Source organism: Meles meles, chromosome 7, assembly GCF_922984935.1.
Source record: "Meles meles chromosome 7, mMelMel3.1 paternal haplotype, whole genome shotgun sequence".
Lineage (NCBI taxonomy): Eukaryota > Metazoa > Chordata > Mammalia > Carnivora > Mustelidae > Meles > Meles meles.
Genome location: NC_060072.1, coordinates 6887269 through 6905817, shown reverse-complemented (window position 1 = coordinate 6905817; position 18549 = coordinate 6887269). Strand labels below are relative to the sequence as shown.

General features: G+C 44.9%; 1 protein-coding gene across 1 annotated transcript in view; it reads left to right on the top strand.

Moving 5' to 3' along the window:
- Positions 1-8029: 8029 nt before the first annotated feature.
- The window catches only part of MEI1 (meiotic double-stranded break formation protein 1), a 76227-nt gene continuing 65707 nt past the window's right edge, over positions 8030-18549 (top strand). The window contains exons 1-7 of the mRNA XM_046012678.1: positions 8030-8200; positions 11389-11512; positions 12306-12356; positions 14446-14519; positions 15867-15972; positions 16506-16709; positions 18333-18463. Coding sequence (XP_045868634.1) covers positions 8030-8200; positions 11389-11512; positions 12306-12356; positions 14446-14519; positions 15867-15972; positions 16506-16709; positions 18333-18463 — 861 coding nt within the window. The remainder of the gene's footprint in view (positions 8201-11388; positions 11513-12305; positions 12357-14445; positions 14520-15866; positions 15973-16505; positions 16710-18332; positions 18464-18549) is intronic.

Sequence of the window (18549 nt, the reverse complement as noted above, 5' to 3'; positions counted from 1 at the left end):
CAGTTCTGCTCCAGAGATTTCTTGCCTGATCCTTCCAACCAACAAGTGGGAATGTCCACCTGGGAGTCCTGGGGATGCCCACAAGAGGCCTGGGTACCAGGGAGGGAAAACCAGATGCTAGGCAGGGAGGCTCTGGGGTGGGTGAACCAGACAGAGAGCAGTGGGGAGGATGCTTGGGAGATTCAGGCAACTGGAAGGCAACTCCCAGTGAATTTTGAGATGGAGGATGGTGCAGAGACTGAGGTCCTGGCATGGAGAAGTCGAAGACGAGTAATAAGTAAAACCGATGGAGATATCCTTTCACCAGGGTCACAGAACCAGGACCAGATGGGAATTGAGAATAGAGCCGAAATTCAGGAACTAGGGAATAGGAACGAGAGGGAGGCTGAAGGTAAGAATCCTCCTGGAATCCAGGCACATACAGTAGAGCACCAGGACCAGTTAAGACGTAAAACTGATGCAGAGACTCAGACACCAGAATGGGGGAACCAAGATAAGAGTAGAGATGAGGATGTTGTAGTGACCCAGGCACTTGAGAAGAACAAGAAAGAGGCCAGAGGAGAGGATGAAGGAGAGACCAAGGCCCAAGAATTGGAGAAGCAGGACCAGAGTGGAAGTGAGGATGGTGAGGAAAGCCAGGTGTCAGGATGGGGAAAACAAGACGAGATCCAAGATGATACTCGCATAGAAATTCAGGCACAGGAGAGGAGAGACAAGGCCCAGGTTGGAGGTGAGGGTGATGTGCAAACCCAGGTACTGGGGAGGAAGAACCTGGGAGAAGTAACACAAGAAAAAGGTGTGGAGACCCAGGCCCTGGGGTGGGAAAAACAGGAATGCATTACACTCGAGAATGTTATAGGGACCCAGACCCCAGGGTGGGAAGAGCAGGATCAGGGTGGAAGTGAGAAATCTGGCAAGTTCCAAGCATCTAAGGAAGAGATCTGGAAACAACTAAGACATGAACTTCTAGTGGGGTGGAGAAACCAAGGCCTGAGAAGGGGGGAGGATGCTGGAGAAACCCAGATCTCTAGAAGGAAGAACTTCAGGGAGATAAGAGAGGAGGACTGGGTGGTGATCCGGGCGCCCTGGTGGGGAAATAAGAGACTAGTAGCAAGTAAAATTGACAAAGACCTTGAGATGCCTTGGGGGCATCTGGACCAGAGTGGAAGTGAAGTAGACAGAGAATGCAAGATACCATGTTGGGGGAATCAGATTGGAGGTGAACTTAGGGCAGAAACTCAGGCAACAGAGAAGAGAGATCAGACAAAAGATGGAGAAGAAGATGGTACAAATACCCTGGCTCCTGAGGCAGAGGACCAGGGACAATTCAGACATGAAACTCTTGTAGACACCCATCCACCAGAGAGGAGGAATGAGGAGCAGTTTGGAGATGATAACAGAATAGACATTCAGGCACCAGGGAAGAGAAATCTGAGAGGGGTTAAAGGTGAAGTTGGTAAAGAGACCCAGGAACTTGGGGAAGAAAACCAGGGTCAGTCAAGCAGTAAAATTAATGGCAAGATTCATACATCGGAGTGTAAGAATCAGGAATACATTAGAGGTAAAGATGGTGCAAACAACCAGGCATCTGAGCCTGAAAAGAGGAGAGAATTAACAAATGACATTGACGGAGAAGCTCATTCAGCAGAATGGAAGAAAGAGGAGCAGGTTGGAGATGAGAATGGTATAGGAATTCAAGCTCCAACGAAGACAAGCCAGAGAGAAGCTGTAGCTGAAAATGATACAGAGACCTGGGAACATGGAGAAGAAGACCAGAGCCAGGCAAAAGGTGTTATTGATAGAAAGATCCATTTCTCAGAGTGGAAGAACCAGGAGCAGACAGGAGATGAGAATGGAACAAAAATTCAGGCTGGAAGTGAGGATGCTGTAGAGACCCAGAGGCCTGAGAGAGAGAACCAGCAACAGTTAGATGGTAGAACTGGGGAGAGTCACTCACCAGGGAGGAGCAATTGGGAGCAGAGGGGAAAGAAGGAGGAAGATCAGACATTGGGGAAGAGATGTCAGAGAGAAGCTAGAAGTGGAGGTAGTGGAAAGACGCAGGGACTTAGCAGAGGTTCCCAGAGACTGATAGAAAGCAAAGCTGATGAAAAGAGCTGTTCATCAGAGGGGATGAACCAGGAGCAGACGGGAAGTGAGAATTGTGCAGACACTGAAATACGAGGGAAGAGAAACCTGAGAGAGACCACAGGTGATGATGGTACAGAGTCCCAGGCTTCAGGGGGAGATTACCAGGGACAGGTAAGAAGTGAAGTCGATGGAGAGATTCAGGTACAAGAGCTGGGGAACCAGGACAAGGATGGAGATGACACTGCGGAAATCCAAGATGCTGGGAGCCAGAGAGAGTGCAGAGCTGAGGAGGCTGGAGGACCTCACATTCCAAAAGGAGGGAACGAGGAGCAGGTCAGAGGAAAAGATGCTGCTAAAGACAATCTCCCAGTTGACTCTTCTGGGGGCGAGGGGCCTGGATATGCGGCCATGGAACAGCAACAGGCAGTGGGCTCTGCTCCCTGTCCTGAGCTGAAGCCTCTCCCCAGCGGCAGTCAACTCTCCCTGCATGCCAGTGCGGAGGGAGAGCATATGGTCAGCCAGAGCATGGCCTCTGCCAAGAAGCACAGAGTGAGGGTCAGGCTAGCCTCCCGGCAGGCCCCACCAGAAGCCCTGACAAGCCGACAAAACGATAAAAGGATGGATCCAGGGAGGACTTCTGGCCGGATGCGGCAGCTCCAGAACTTACATTCTGGAGAACTTCTGGCTGCTCCCCTGGGCCTGCCCTCTGCCCGTCCCTCTGTCTCATGTCGCCAAGCCTCCCAAGCTGCGGCAGCTCTGGTGGGTGTTCCCACTGCCCTCACTGTCCCGCGCAAGTGGCCAGTCCTCAAAAAGAGCCAACGGCTCCTCTTGGAGTCCCTCATGCGACGGAAGATTGCACACCTGAAGTGGGGCCTCCCCAAGCGGATCCTGGAGTCCCAGTTGCTCTTTAACAAGTTAGGACCATGCCCGCTACCCCGTGCTGGGATGAGGCTCCCTGGATTATACACAGCCTGTGAGCTCCAACGACAGCAGGAAAGGCACCATGAGGCCCAGGGCTGCAGGCCAGGCCTCAAGTCAACTGAGAGATCCCAGAGAGTTCAGCCCCCAGAAAGAAAAAGCTCAAAACTTCCTACACGGGCCAGGGCTCTAGAGAAATGTGGGTCACATGGGTGTAAGTCCATGGGCATTTCCATCCATTCTGAGAAGCCTGGGAGAGTCAGGCCACCAGGAGGCACTAGAGAACCACGGGACATTCAGGAAAAGGCTCCTAGAGCCAAGGCTGCTGCCGCTTACAGACAATCCAGGCCTGCAGCACAGTCTAGGAGCTGGTGTGGCCAAGAGCCTTCCAGTGAGAACAGCAGGGACAGGAAAGTGGTCAGGCCAGGAGTCTCCCAGACGGCAGAGATGGCTCCCTGCAAAGTGAGGACCTCATATTCAAGGGCAGGCCATGACGCCTGGAGGAAGAAGCGCATACCCCAGGAGGCCCCTAAGCCCCCCAGACTTAAATGTCAGCAGCTCACACACGGGAGAAGAGAAAGCCTGGAGGCTGCAGAGGGCAGAGGGGCTGGGCAGCAGCCTTCCTTCCGTTTCACAAATACCTCCAGCTTCAAACATAATTTCCACTCTGCTGCAGCAAGGTTGAGCACGACCCTTTTAAACAAGGTATCCTGGGCCCCACACTGGGCCAAGCCTCAGCACTCTGCCCCCAACCTGAGTCTGCGGGATCCTGATCCCACCCTGCTTCCCAAAGTGAGTGACCAACATACAAGGGAGGATAGCCCTAGAGTCTATATTTCTCTGAAGACAGACCTTCAGTCACCAAGTCATTCTTGTGCCGAGGCTGTTCTTCCCAAGACAGAGTGCTTCCAGGGCCAGGGGGAACCTGAGAACCTACATGGATCCCTGAAGAATCCATCAGCCCCCCAAAAGTTTGGTTTAATGAAGCGTTTGAGATGTTTTCTGCTCCAGCATGGCTTTAGAAAGTAGGCTGCAGGCCTGGGGTCCTCAGAATACATAAGAGAAGGCATGAGTTGTCTGCTCACCCTCAAAGCTTCTAATAAAATTGGTTATTTGGGCCCTGTGGGGTTCTGCTATTTCTGGCACATGTTTTCTGAGCATGGAGGCTGGGATACTTTGTAGGTGGGGTAGAAGCGAGTCTACTCTGTGGTATTGAAGGTTTTGGGAATGTGGGTCAACCCAATGTCATCATCTCCTAAACACATTCCTTTCCCTAGCTCCTCACAGTAGGGTATACTGAGGTTTCGATCGTGGTTCTGCCCTGCCCTGGTCCAGGCTAATTCTGATTGAGGTGGGATGCTCAGACTGTTTGTGGGAGGGGGGTTGCTCTGCACTGGACCCTGATATGCAAGTCTTTTGGTCACAAGGAAGGAAACTGATTATGGTGCATTCCCCAGCTGGAACTCTGCTGCCCATGAACATAGTTCATGGAAAAGCCATCCCCGCCCTCCACTTCTCAAGCACTGCCAACCATAATTACTTGTTGCCTTGCTTGTCTCACCAATGGGACATCCCGGTGATTATTTGTTTTAATCAAGCCTGAAGCTTCTGAGCCAAAAGACATGTCTTATGATACTTCTATAGGCAGCTTCAGCATGAGGAAGTAGATCCTATATCCTATATCCATGAAAGCTGGAGTTGGGAATTTAATCCAGGTTTTCTCTTTCCCTCTCCTTTATCCTCCCTCCCTTCTTTTTTCCCTCCCTTCTTTTCTTACCTTTCATTTAGTTTTCCTATTCATCGTAAAACCCATACATGCTCATTGAAGGAAGTTTAAAAAATTCAGAAAAGGAAAAATAATCCATAATCTTATTACCCAGTTACTGTGTTGATGGTTTTCTTGCTACACATTGCTACCTGTATGGTGTTTCTTATAGCAATTTAAGCCTATACCTCTACTACAGCACTTGCACTGTGATAGGCAGGCTTTCTAAGAAGGCTCCCAATGCTCCCTACCTCCCAGTATCCTTGCCCTTGCATATTCTCTCCTTGAGTGTGGATTGGATCTAGTGGGTCACTTCTGCCAGCTAGGATACAGCAGACATGATGGAATGTCATTTCTGAGAAAAGGTTATAAAGTCTGTATCTCCATTGTGGGCATTTCTCTTGTTCCCTTGCTTGCTCCCTGAGGGAACTCAGCCTCCACGTCGTGAACTGCCCTATGGGAAGGCACATATGGCAGGGTACCGAGGAGACCACTGGAAAACAGTTGTCAAGAAAGGGCGGTCCTCACTTAGACTTCAAGGAGCTGAATCCTGCCACCAAGCATGTGAGCGAGCTTAGAAGCAGATCCTTCAGCCTTAGAGATGACTACAACCTTGTGAGAGACTTTGAACCAGGGTCACTTAGCTAAGCTGTTCCTGGATTGCTGGTGCACACAAACTATGAGATCATCCAGGTTTCTTATTTTAAGCTGCTCAGTTTTGGGGGCATATTAGTTTTCTATGGCTATTGTAATGAGTTACCACAAACCTGATGTCCTAAAACAGCTTCTGGAGACCAGAAGTCTGAAATCAAGATATCAGAAGGCCCTCCAAAGGCCTTGAGGACAATCAGTTCTTGCTTCTTTCTAGCTTCTGGTGGTTGGTTCAGGTATTGGTTGGCTTGCTGCCTCTGTGGTCACACTGCCTCTTCCTTTTACTCTGTGGGTCTCTTCTCAAGACACTTGTCATTGGATTTAGGGTCTACTCTATGCTCCAGGATGATCTCTCAAGATCCTTGGCTTAATCACAACTGTGAAGATATTTTTCCAAACAAGGTAACATTTACAAATTCTGAGGATTAGGATGTTTTGTAAATCTACTCTGGCTGCTATAACAAAATACTACAGACTGGGTGGTTTGAACAACATAAATTTATTTTCTCACAGTTCTGGAGGCTAGAAGTCCAAGAATCAAGGTTCTGGTTGATTCAGTTTCCGGTAAGAATTTTCTCCCTGGTTTGCAAATGGTTGCTTTCTCACTGTGTCTTCACATGGCTTTTCCTTGGCACATGTAAACTGAGAGAGGAGAGATCTCTCTCTCTCTTTTATTTTTTTAAAAGATTTTATTTATTTATTTGACAGAGAGAGAGATCACAAGTAGACAGAGAGGCAGGCAGAGAGAGAGAGAGGGAAGCAGGCTCGCCGCTGAGCAGAAAGCCCGGTGCGGGACTCGATCCCAGGACCCCGAGATCATGACCTGAGCTGAAGGCAGCGGCTTAACCCACTGAGCCACCCAGGCGCCCCTCTCTCTCTCTTTTAAAAGAAAAATTTTATTTTTAAGTAATTTTTACACCTAACGTGGGGCTCAAACTCACAGCCCTGAGACCAAAGCTTACATGCTCTAAGACTGAGACAGCCAGATGTCCCTCTCCCTCTTCTTGTCACCAATCCCATGGGATTAGAACCCTACCCTTACAATGTCTTTTAACATTACCTCTTAAAGGCCCTCTTTCCAAATACAGTCACATCAGGGGTTAGGGTTTCAACATCTGAATTTGGAGGACACAATTCAGTCCAGAGCAGATACGGAGATATATTTTTGAAGGTCACCATTCAAATCATCACAGGGGGTCATTTGTTACACAGCAATAGAAAACTAACACTCTATTGCAATAATTTGATCATCTGTCTCCTTGACTAAACTTGAGGACAAGAATTGTCTTGTTCACTTTTGAATCCTCTAGCTCCTAGTCCAGTTTCTAGATCAAAACTTTGTCAAAAAGAATACATAGTTTGTTGACATTTTAAAAATATATAGGATAGTATTTAATGATATGGAGGATACATATGATATCTTTTTCTCTGGAGGAAGCGGTTCACAAACTTTGTATGCTACTGTTGTAAAAAATGTGTACACTTGGGGCGCCTGGGTGGCTCAGTGGGTTAAGGCCTCTGCCTTCGGCTCAGGTCGTGATCCCAGGGTCTTGGGATCGTGCCCCACAAGGGGCTCTGTCCTCAGCGGGGAGCCTGCTTCCCCCTCTCTCTCTGCCTGCCTCTCTGCCCACTTGTGATCTCCGTCTGTCAAATAAATAAATAAAATCTTTAAAAAATACATAAAAAAATGTGTAGACTAAAAAAAATACAAAATATTATTTTCTTTTCATTGTCTTCACTGAATATGTACTACTGCTATAATGTATTTAAAAACATGTTGAATAAATGTTGTTTGCTTATTTATTTTACATACTTCATATATAATTATATATCATATATATTATATAAAGATTTATATATAAATCTTTTGTGCACAGAATTTTAATGAGAACTAGTCCATGTTAATACCTACTTTTCTCAAACATTATTTCATAACGCTACATTGAACAATAAATCCTTATTTTCTGTACTATTTTGCTATGAAGTATTTTTTTTTTTTTGCACGCACACTGCTTCTGAATGTAGAAAACACCTCGTGAACTTACCTCCTTCACCATTAGCCAGTTGCTGGACACTCAGGTGCTAAATAAACCCTTGTAGATGGATAGACAGTTACTGCTAATACATGCAACGATGAACGATTTTTCCTCTGCAGTGTTCCTTGCGCGCTCACAAAGTCTCAAGTGCTGTGCAGCCGTCTGTGAAAGGGCATCTTAAGGGAAACGTCTTAGGCTCTTCGAGAAAGGGGTCACGTAGAGTTAAAATAATACTAACAGCTTTTAGATCCCTGAGATCGTTTAACTTTTTAATAGTAGAGAGAGATTACTTCCTTTCCGGCTTTCGCAAAGCTAACGATAGCTTCTTTTTAAGTATTTTTCAACCTATAGCGCGGTGAAGGCAAACGCCTACGAACTCAAGAAGGAAACTGCTTTGTCTTTTGCGGGACACTCGCGAGTCCTCGCACCTACCACACACTCTCAAGGGCCGCTGCTCCCGCGAGATTGCTCGCGCGAGATTACGTAGCACTCGGGGTGCGCACGCGCAAGGGGAAAGGGGCTCTTTCAAGTGCGCTTGCGCACACGCTGCGCGGGAAAAGGTGGTGGAGACATGTCTGTGAGGCACGCGGCGGCAGGCACTCCCGGGCCTGGAAGGGACGAGGACACGACGCTGCTCTTCGAGAGGGCCCATTACAGGCATGACCCGTGCTGGTTGCTGCCCGTGCCCCCACGCGTCTGTCTGGCCTGCATGGTGGAGCTGCTGCCGGAGCCCTGCGTATCGGTAGGAACAGAGCCTCTGGCATTTCCCTCACCAAACAGCCTTCCCTCGCCAGACCGACTCCCTAGAACCTGACGCACCTTCCCTGCACCGGGCCCAGCCGCTTTGTTAACTTGACCCCGGTAAGCAGGCCTGCTCCCTCGACAGGCCGGAGCTGCCTTCTTTGCTGTACTATCCCAGCCTCAGTTTACCCCGCAGGCCGTGCTGCTCGGAGCAGAGTGCCGCTTTCCAGACTAGCCCCTGCGCCTGGCTCTGGACCTCAACTGGGCCTATTCCTGTCCGCTAAGCCCGCCACCCCTCCAGGATGCGCTGGCTCGCATGCCCGCCTTCCCTTCCCTTCTCTGTAGCTGCTCTGCCCTTAGTTGCCGTGGCCATGTCCCACCGGCCAGGTGCGCGCGCAGTGGAGGCTCCTCATTCCCTTCCCATGCCGTAGCGTGTAAATGGGGGGGCTGCCTTGGTCTCTGTGATGGCAGGGGTGACGGGCAGAAGTTACAGCCAGGCAGAATGGGGTGAAGAGGAAGAACTTTCTAATAAGCAGAGCTGGCTGAAAAATGGACTTTTCCCCTCACTGCCTGCCCACCTCTCTAGTGAGTTTTTTTGGTCCATGGAGGCATCCAGGAAGACTTTGGGAGATCACTTTTCTCTCAAATTCATGAGAGGGGAATTCGTGCCTTGGAGGGAAGGGGAGTGGGCTAGATCAGTGGTTCTCAAGTTGTTGCCTTATTCTCAGGATGCCTTTACACTTTTAAAGTGTGTTGAGGACCCCAAGAGCTTTTGTTTATGTGGGTTGTATCTGCTGATATTTACTGTATTAGAAGTAAAAACAATTTTTTTGAAGATTTTATTTATTTGTTTGACACACAGAGAGAAAGATCACAAGTAGGTAGAGAGAGAGAGGGAAGCAGGCTCCCTGCTGAGCAGAGAGCCGGATGTGGGGCTCGATCCCAGGACCCTGAGACCGTGACCTGAGCGGAAGGCAAAGGCTTAACCCACTGAGCCACCCAGGCACCCCAGAGAGCTTTTGTTTATGTGGGTTGTATCCACTGATATTTACTGTATTAGAAGTAAAAACAATTTTAAAATACTAATTTAAAAATACTGCTAAGTCCATTACATATTAGCATAATTGGTTTTATTGCAGCAAAATACACATGACAGAAAATCTACCATTTTAAGTGTACAGTTCTGTAGCATAAGTAATTTAAGTAAAAATAATGATATTTTCCAAAACAAATGGTAGTGAAAGGAATGGCTCATTTTTGCAAGTGTCTTTAATGTCTAGCTTAATAGAAGATAGCTGGATTCTCATATATTTCTGCATTTAAACTGTTGTGTGTTACTTGTCATGTAATCTTTGAAGAATTTCACTGTATGCTTGTGAGAGAATAAGAGTGAAAAGAACAAACTGCATCTTAGTATTATATGAAAATAATTTTGATCTTTTGGATTCTCTGTAAGGGTTCTGGGCACCCTCTGGGGTTCCCAGGCTACCCTCTGAGAACTGATAGTTCTAGCTGATAATATTTGAGATTTCATTGAGACCAGAAGTTCTGAGGCTGCCATTCCTTGATAGCGAGTCAGACATAAAGAGATAAATAAGACGGTTAATAGAGGAAAATACAAGAAGGCTAAAAATTACTAGGATTTTAGTAGCTGGATATATTTATGGTCAAGAGCTGTTGGAATAAGGAGGGAAACTGGGAAAAAGGTTTTTTAGAGGAGGAAGCATTTGAATTAGGCTGGAGAAGATGAGAGATTTGGACCAGAGGCAATGGGGGAGCTTATCCCAGGAGGTAGGTATTAGCAAGGATGAATTTGGGGAGGTAATCAGAGTGTTTGAAAGGAAGTTGAGGGAAGTGAGATTGAAAAGCCAGGTTAAGATGAGTTCCTCCAAGCGTTTGAATCCAAGCTAGAGTGTGGACTTAATCCCAAAGAGAGTCCTCGAGATTTTTTGAGTAACTCATTTAGATCACTAGCTTAGTGAATTATGTAGGAGTGAAAGAATACATGAGATTTGCAATAGCACAGGTTAGAGGCACCAAGAAAATGCACTTTACTTTTTTTTTTTTAAGATTTTATTATTTGACAGACAGAGATCACAAGTAGGCAGAGAGGCAGGCAGAGAGAAGAGGAAGCAAGCTCCATGCTGAGCAGAGAGCCCGATTCAGGGCTCGAACCCAGGACCCTGGGATCATGACCTGAGCTGAAGGCAGAGGCTTTAATCCACTGAGCCACCCAGGTGACCCTGCACTTTACTTCTTACTGAATGCACTTTTTTTTTTTTTTTTTTTTAATTTTAATTTTTATTTTTTTTTATTTTTTTTTAAAGATTTTATTATTTATTTATTTGACAGAGAGAAATCACAACTAGGCAGAGAGGCAGGCAGAGAGAGAGAGAGAGAGGGAAGCAGGCTCGCTGCTGAGCAGAGAGCCCGACGCGGGACTCGATCCCAGGACCCTGAGATCATGACCTGAGCCGAAGGCAGCGGCTTAACCCACTGAGCCACCCAGGCGCCCCTTTTTTTTTTTTTTAAAGCTTTGGCTCTCACTAGTTGAAAGGGGGATGCAGTTCCTGCTCTTTCCTTGGGGCATACTCCCTTTCTTTTTCTAACTTTTGCTACTATCTTGAGCACTTTACACAGCTACTATCCAGTTCCCTGTACAGGGAGGTGAATTGAGTGTGAAGATTTATGTCCATGTTGAATGGAAGGATGCGTTTCTCTACCGACCTCTTTGAGGCTTATGCAGGGTCTCCAGAATCACTCTCCTGGACCGTTCAAGTGGAAGGGGCACTGACCTTGCATAAGACCAGCTTGGAGATATTTGAGTCCTGGGCTTCTGTTTTCTCATCTATAAAACGGTGGCAATAATACCTATTTTTGCTTGCTTCACCAACTTGTTAGGTTTAAACGAGCTAGTAGACAGAACAGTGATTTGTGATTAGTAAAGTGCTCTGTAAATACAGGGTGGTGGGAACCTTAGCTCATGTATAATCCTCTGTATGAACACATGGATTCCTGTGTGTAGTTGATGCCCTTTTTCCTACTCCCTTTAGGGATATAGGACCTTACTATTGTTTAGATGAACCCTTTGGTATTATTTTGCAATTATATTTAGAAACTACAGTTGTTTGGGTTCAGAATGGCTGAGACTTGGTTGTTACTGAATTTTTTTTTTTCATCTCTCCCAAGCTGGTGCGCAAGAAGCATGTGCTGTCCTGCTTCCGAGATGCTCTCTTGAGGCATGCCTCCCTGGTCGTGCAGCTGGTGGGTCAGGATCAGAGAATCTGTATTCACTTCATAAGCATGCTTTTTGGTGAGATTAGAAGGGGAACTTGGCATGAATTTTGTATGTATAGCATGTATATTTATTTTGGGGTTTGGAGAAGTGGTCTTGGAAAGACAATTTAGGTTTTTTGCCATTTATCAGTTTAATGTATTAGTAAATTATTTTGTCACATTATGAAGAAATGATCCCCTTTCTAAGACACATGATGTGTTGGATGGTAACTGGCTTTGCTACAGCCAGGTTAGTAAAAGTGTGAATATGAGTATGGGAAATGTGTGATCTTCAAAAACTGCCCCTCAGCAGGGTCAGAAGGTCCAGATGCATTGATCTGGTGTGACCCTGATTGAGTTATTTTCCCTCTTCTGTGCCTGAGATGGATTAAAATGTGCCTTCTTTTAATGTAATTATAATGTCCTATGGAAAGAGCCCTTTCAGGGAGGAGGGGAGCTAATTCATATTGGGTACTTTTCTCTGCTAGAGGCTTTTCAGGCTTTTAACTGCCAAGACAGTTCTTTAAGGGAGAGAAGATGGTCCCCAAGGCTAAAGGAAGGCATGGTTAATAATGGGCAGAACTGGAATTTTACCCCAGGTCTATTATAGACCCCAGAACACTTAGTTTTTATGCTGTGCCACACTGACTGTTTTTATCCTTTTAAAGCCAGAGTCGGTCACTGAAAGTCTAGGTGTTTGGTGTTGAGGATAGCATTTATCTGGGACATTGCTTAAAGCTGCTATTAGTCTAGAATTTATAGCTTGCCTCTGTGGGTTTGTTTCTCTGTTAACTCTTTACCATCCCCATCTCTTCTCTCTCGGCTCCAAGGGCTGTTATGCAATGTGGAAGATGGGAGTGTAGCAGACCTCTGTATTGAAGGTAAGGTGAAACTGTGTACCTAGCGTTCGAAGCTGAGGATATTAACCTCAATTGCAGCTCTGGTTATTTGAGATCTTGATGAAATAACTGCTTCATTTTAGAGACATATCAAGAAAAGTCAATTGTCAATCTGTGTCAGAAACCAGGGATACATAGATGGGTAAGACATGGTTCCTGCCCTCTAAGAGTTTACAGTCTGGAGGAGAGATTCGATGGCAAATAATGAGAGCTGAAGAACACTGTTAGAAAGGCATGTACAAATTCTCTTTTCATTCCATCCACATTTGTTGGTTAAAAGTTGTCTGCACATAGGGGACGGTAAGAGCTGTGGAAGTGTAGAAAGGGTGTGAGGAGTGGCATGCCTGTCTGGCTCAATCAGAAGAGCATGTGACTCTTGATCTTGGGGTCTTGAGTTCTAGCTTCATGTTGGGGGTAAAAATACTAAAATAAACTTTAAAGGGCTCAAGGAGAAAGAAGACAAGAGAATTGGGATAGGAAGATTCTTTCAGAAAGAGCAAGAATTGTATCAGTTAGGGTCTAGTCAAGAAACAGAAACCACACAAGTTATTTAAACAGGGAAAATTTAGGGGCGCCTGGATGGCTCAGTTGGTTAAGCATCTGCCTTCGGCTCAGGTCATGATCCCAGGGTCCTGGGATTGGACCCCATCTTGGGCTCCTTTCTCTGCAGGAGCCTGCTTTCCCTTCTCCCTCTGCCAGCTGCTCCCCCTGCTTGACTCTCTCTCTATGTCAAATAAATAAATAAAGTCTTCTAAAAAATAAATGAACAGGGAAAACTTTAATATAAAAATTATTAACTGGGTAACTGAAGGCAAAAGAGAACACCCAAGTTTTCACAGAGGTAGCAATATCATAAAGCAGCTCCCACCCTTAGGGCTGGGGAAACAAAAGGAGGTTGGAATTACTAAAATATAAATTTTCTCTGAGGAGGGGATGCTGCTTGACTGCTCCTGGGTCTCTGACCATTTAGCCTTGCAGTTAGCAGCTGTAACAGACCATAAGTTAGTGGATCTCTATATCCCTCTGACCATCTCTCAGTCTAGATAATGTGGACAAGTATACCACTTGAAGTTCTGACCACTGGCAGGAATGGGGAGATTTCCCTTCATTCAACCACTCTTGAGTGGGGCTATAATTCTAAAGCCATCCACTTCTGCTTGGTGCCAGAGTAACTTGCAGACCTTCCTCAGAACCCAAGAACTTTACTGAGGTGGTAGGCTCTAGAGACTGCAAAGCCAGAGAGAGAAGAGGGATTTGCTCCTTCCTCATAGTTTCCTGTTTGCTCCCTACCTTCTTCCTGTTTCTATTATCCTAGAATGTTTCTTTACCTTGGAAATGGCAGAGCCTTTCTGCAGCAGCCTCTAAATCTAATTTGCAACTTTTCCCAGCCTTACAGAGCCAGCCTCTCCTTCACTGCTTCCCAAACATACCAGAAGAAGCATCACAGTGATTGTATAGAAGGATGGATTTGGGGTTGAGAGATAATATTATAGGCAATTATAGGTGGTTTACATGCAGTAGCTCATTTAGTCCTAATAACCCTATGAAGTTGATACTATTATTATTTCCCACCAGAGGCATTAAGAGTCTTACTTAAGATGCTATAGTTAGTTGCTAGAAAAGGGCAATCTATACTATTGAGTCTGCCATAATTCTGTTTTCTAGTACATAAAGGAGCAAATTGTGAGGAGGAAAAAAGTAGAGTATAAAATAGCAGTTTTCAACCTTAGTTTCACAATAGACTCACCTGGTAGCTTAAAAAATATCCAAATGCTTAGGCTCTTTCTCTAGAGATTCTGATTTAATTTGTCTAGACTGAGAGTTGGGCATTAATATATTTTTTAAAACTTCCTAAGTAATTCTAATGTGCAGCCTAATTGTGAACCACTTATATAAAATGATGAAGAAGCCCGGAATCCTTTGGTTTAGATATATACACACGGTTTAATTGGGGAGATAGAAAAGACTATACTGGTAACACAAACAAACAACTTTGAGTAGAAGGGCTATGAAAGGCAACGTGTAGGCCAGGGATAGTCTTCTGGTTACTAATGCCACTGTGTCTGCTCAGTCCTTATCCAGCTTACAACTCAGCTGAAGTTAGAGCAGATCATTCATTGCCTGCTAGATGAGTGCCTCAGAGAGGTAAGTACATATCTGTGGGTTCTTGAGTACCCCTCAGAATCCTCAGAAATCAGAGCTGGGTGCAACCCTTTGGATAGAGAGTTGGGGAAGTTGAATACATACAGAAAGGGATCTGCATGATCAGTGAGTCAGTGGCAGAGCCAGAGCTCAGACTTGGGCCTTCTGATCCTGGTCTGCTACTGTTTGTAGCTTCCCTCCTTCCCTTTTCAGTCTTCCAAACGCTGCCTCTGTGCAGTGAAGTCCCATCTTTCTGATATAATCACCCCATGGCTATTCTCCATGTCCAAGTACAACATAGATTTTCTTGATTGATTTAAGGAAATATGTTTACTATGTCTTGGCTTGCTTGGTGTTTTTATTTGGTTTGAATTGTATACAGTATTTTATACTGAAGTCATTTGTTTTATCAGCATCTAAGGCAGGCACTGAGTAGGTATATTTAACCTGCGTTCTTCTTCAAGGTAGTCAAAGATACCAATTTAATACGTAGTTTTTGCATTGTGTTTAAGATTTAGGAATAATATTAGAATCACTTTTTATTTTTTATTTTTTGCAAAAGGAAGACAGATGTTTATTTTAATACCAAGAGCAACATGCAATTATAAATTATACTAAATTATCATATCATTAAAATTACTCTGCATATGATTGATATATCAGATTGAATTTATAATTATATTTATCAATACTTATCATTATGACAGTGCTACTTGGCCCTTTTGAGCACTTTCCATATGCTAGGCACTGTGTTAGGTGTTTACGTGCAGTATCTCATTTAGTCCTAGCAACCTGTGAAGTTGGTACTATTATTATTTCCTACCAGAGTAATTAAGAGTCTTACTTAAGATGTTATAGTTAGTCACTAGAAAAGGGAAATATATACTATCAACTCTCCCTATAAACCATTAAGCATAGGGACTGGCAAATAGTGCTCAATAATGGTTATGATAATGATAATATATATATATACATATTTAAATTAAATTTTAATTTTAATTTTTACTTTTATTTTATTTTTTTTGCACTTTTCCAGAATTCTGTCCTTATGATGTTCCCAACTCTCACACCCCAGTTTCTGGCTCTATAGGAGACAAAATATGCTAATTTTAATTCAGTTTAACTGTCATGTACTGAGCTAGATACTGAGCACTCATCTGACTCAGAGCCTTTCCCCAGGGTTTTCCCATTCCAATAGGGGAGACAGACACTTAGTTAAAGAGGCTGATTACTGATTGTGTTGAGAGACACATACAATATAGGCTTTGGTCTGGATAGAGCAAGATACATTTTGGTGGGAGATCTGTCCTGATCCTAATTTATGGGGTGGAATGTGTTCACTTTCTATAGCTGTGTAACATGCCCTCCATGAGAGGCAGCCTGGCCCCCCTGACCCTTCTCGGCAAGTTGGTGGATGCCATCCCAGCATTGGCAGACAAACTTGTGATGGAGCACAGTGAGTGACCTCTGGGGAGGAGCCGCTATTACCCTTTCACCCGGTTTGATCGCACTTCCATCTGGGGGTCCACTCAGTGTATACACCTGGGAAATCATTACTTTCCTTCTCTAGGATTTAATTTTCCCATCTGCAAAATGTACTCTACGTTGGCCAAGTCGAAAAAAGTAGGTCTTGACTCTGGTCGTGAGCCATTTTAATTCACTATGTTAGTACAAACTAATTAAATACCTATTTTGAACCTTCCTTTGGGTGAAAGGTGGAATTAGTTCTGCAATATAGAAGCATTTTTTTCTATCAGTAAAAAGCAAATAAATATCTCACAGATTGTTTACCCCAGGGTAAGTCACTGCACTTCTCTAAGATTTGCTTTTCCCTTCTAATTAAGTGCCCAGAAATCATTTATTATGGGGGATTATAGGGGATTGCTATGACTACCCTGCTGGGCACAATAGTCTGGAGTGTCATACCGCAGTTGACACACAGCTGGCGTACAGCGGACATACAGCAGTTTCATACTGTTTTATGGACAGGTGACCTGATGGAGCATCTGTTGAGAGGTTTGGTGTACCCCAATGAGGGGGTGCAAGCTTCTGTCTGTTACCTCTATGGGAAGCTGTACTCCTCACCAGTGGCTGCTGAGATACTTTTGGGCCATTTCCGGGAGAAGCTGTGTCCTCTCTTCCTTTCTACCCTGGATGGTGCCCAGACAAAGGAGCTACAGATCAACTGTTTGGGTAAGATATAGGTTTGGAGAGAAAAGAGAGAAAGCTGTTGAGGTTTTGCTTGAGGACTTGAGATGTTGGCTCTTTAGTGGTGGGGAAGTTTGGTGCCTTGCAAAGGATAGAAGTCTTCGGTTTGGAACAGAAGATGCACAGATGGTGACAGATGACTGGAGTTGGTGTGGCATCTTCAAAATTTTTGCCTTTGGGCGCGTGGGTAACTCAGTTGATTCTGCTCACGTCATGATCTCAGGGTCCTGGGATTGGCTCCATGTTGGCTCCCTGCTCAGTGGGGAGTCCTTCTTCCTCTCCCTCTGCCCCTGCCCCACTCATTCTATCTCCCTCACACTCCCTCTCTCAAATACATAAATAGAATCTTAAAAAAAGAAAAAAAATGTTGCCTTTGGAAGGAAAAGAAGAAGGAAAGTGGCACAACAATTTTCTACCTCAGGATTTTACTGCCTGTCCTAGTATGTCCTGTTTTTGCTGCCAAGTTATTCTTCACACTGCACAGCTCGCGTTGTCTCAGTTTCCTATTTGAAAAATCTTCTGTGGTATCTCTGGCCTCCAGGGTGGTGTGTAGGTATTTCTACTTGTTATTTGAGGCTCCTTAGGAGCCCCAGTGTACCCATTCAGCCTCTCTCCTGCTGCTTCCTTACATACGTACACAAGATCTATCAAATGCTTCTGAGTAGGGAGCTTTCCCTTTTTGGACAGAGCACATGGCCACTGTGATTGGAAACTGGGCGAGGCCTGTTCCAAAGCAGGATCTACAGGGAAAAACATAGTCTAAGTGACAATAGTTTCTTTTCACGGTTTAGGCCAAGAGCTCTGTTATGAACAGTCCAGTCACACATGGTGAGTGTTCATTTTGGCCCAGGCCCTGGGCCAGGCTCTAGGGTCATAAAGATGACCAAACCCAAGATCTGTTCTGAAGCAGCTCATAGTCTAGTATAGAAAACAGATGTGGACAATTAGAGCCCAGTGTGGTAAGTGTTGTCATGGTATTGGTACATAAAAGTGTGGGATTCTGTTCAACATTGGGTTAGAGGTCCTCACCAGAACAATGAGGCAAGAAAAAAAAAATAAAAGGCATCAAAATTAGGAAGGAAGAAATATAACTGTCTCTGTAGATGCTATCATTTTATATATAGAAACCCCCAAAACTTCACCAAGAGACTGTTAAAAACTAATAAATGAATTTAGTAAAGTCACAGGATAAAAGATCAGTTGTTTTTCTAAATGCTAATAGTGAATTATTTGAAAAAGAAGTTAAAACAATCCCATTTATAACAGCATTAAAAATAACAAAGTACTGGGGAACCCGGGTGACTCAGTATGTTAAGTGTCTGACACTGTCTTGGGTCATGTTCTCAGGGTCCTAGGGGCCTACAGGCTCTGTGCTCAGTGGGGAGTTTGTTTGCTTCTCCCTCTCCCTCTGCCTCACCCGCCCCCACCACTTGTGCTCTCTCAAATAAGTAAAATCTTAAAAACAACAACAACAAACAACCCACAAAATACTTAGGAATGTTTAAGGAGACAGGAAGAAGTTTCCAGAAGATGTCTGAGGGGCTACCTTGGGTGTACTTTGGTACCTATACTCCTCTTGCCTCACCTCCCAAAATTTTCGTTTTCTAGGTTTGCTGAAGCAGCTGCTGAAGTATGATCTCTTTGTGTCCGAGATTATGAATAAGTCTGCGCTGGCGGAAAGTACTGAGGGTGTTGAGGGGCCGCCGGGAAAGACCTCATTGCCTTTGGTGCTCAAAAAGGTGATTGTCCTGTGATTCCTTGTCTCTAGATTCAATAACAAGGGAACCCAAATGTCTCCTGGCCCTTGTATTACTACTATCTCTAC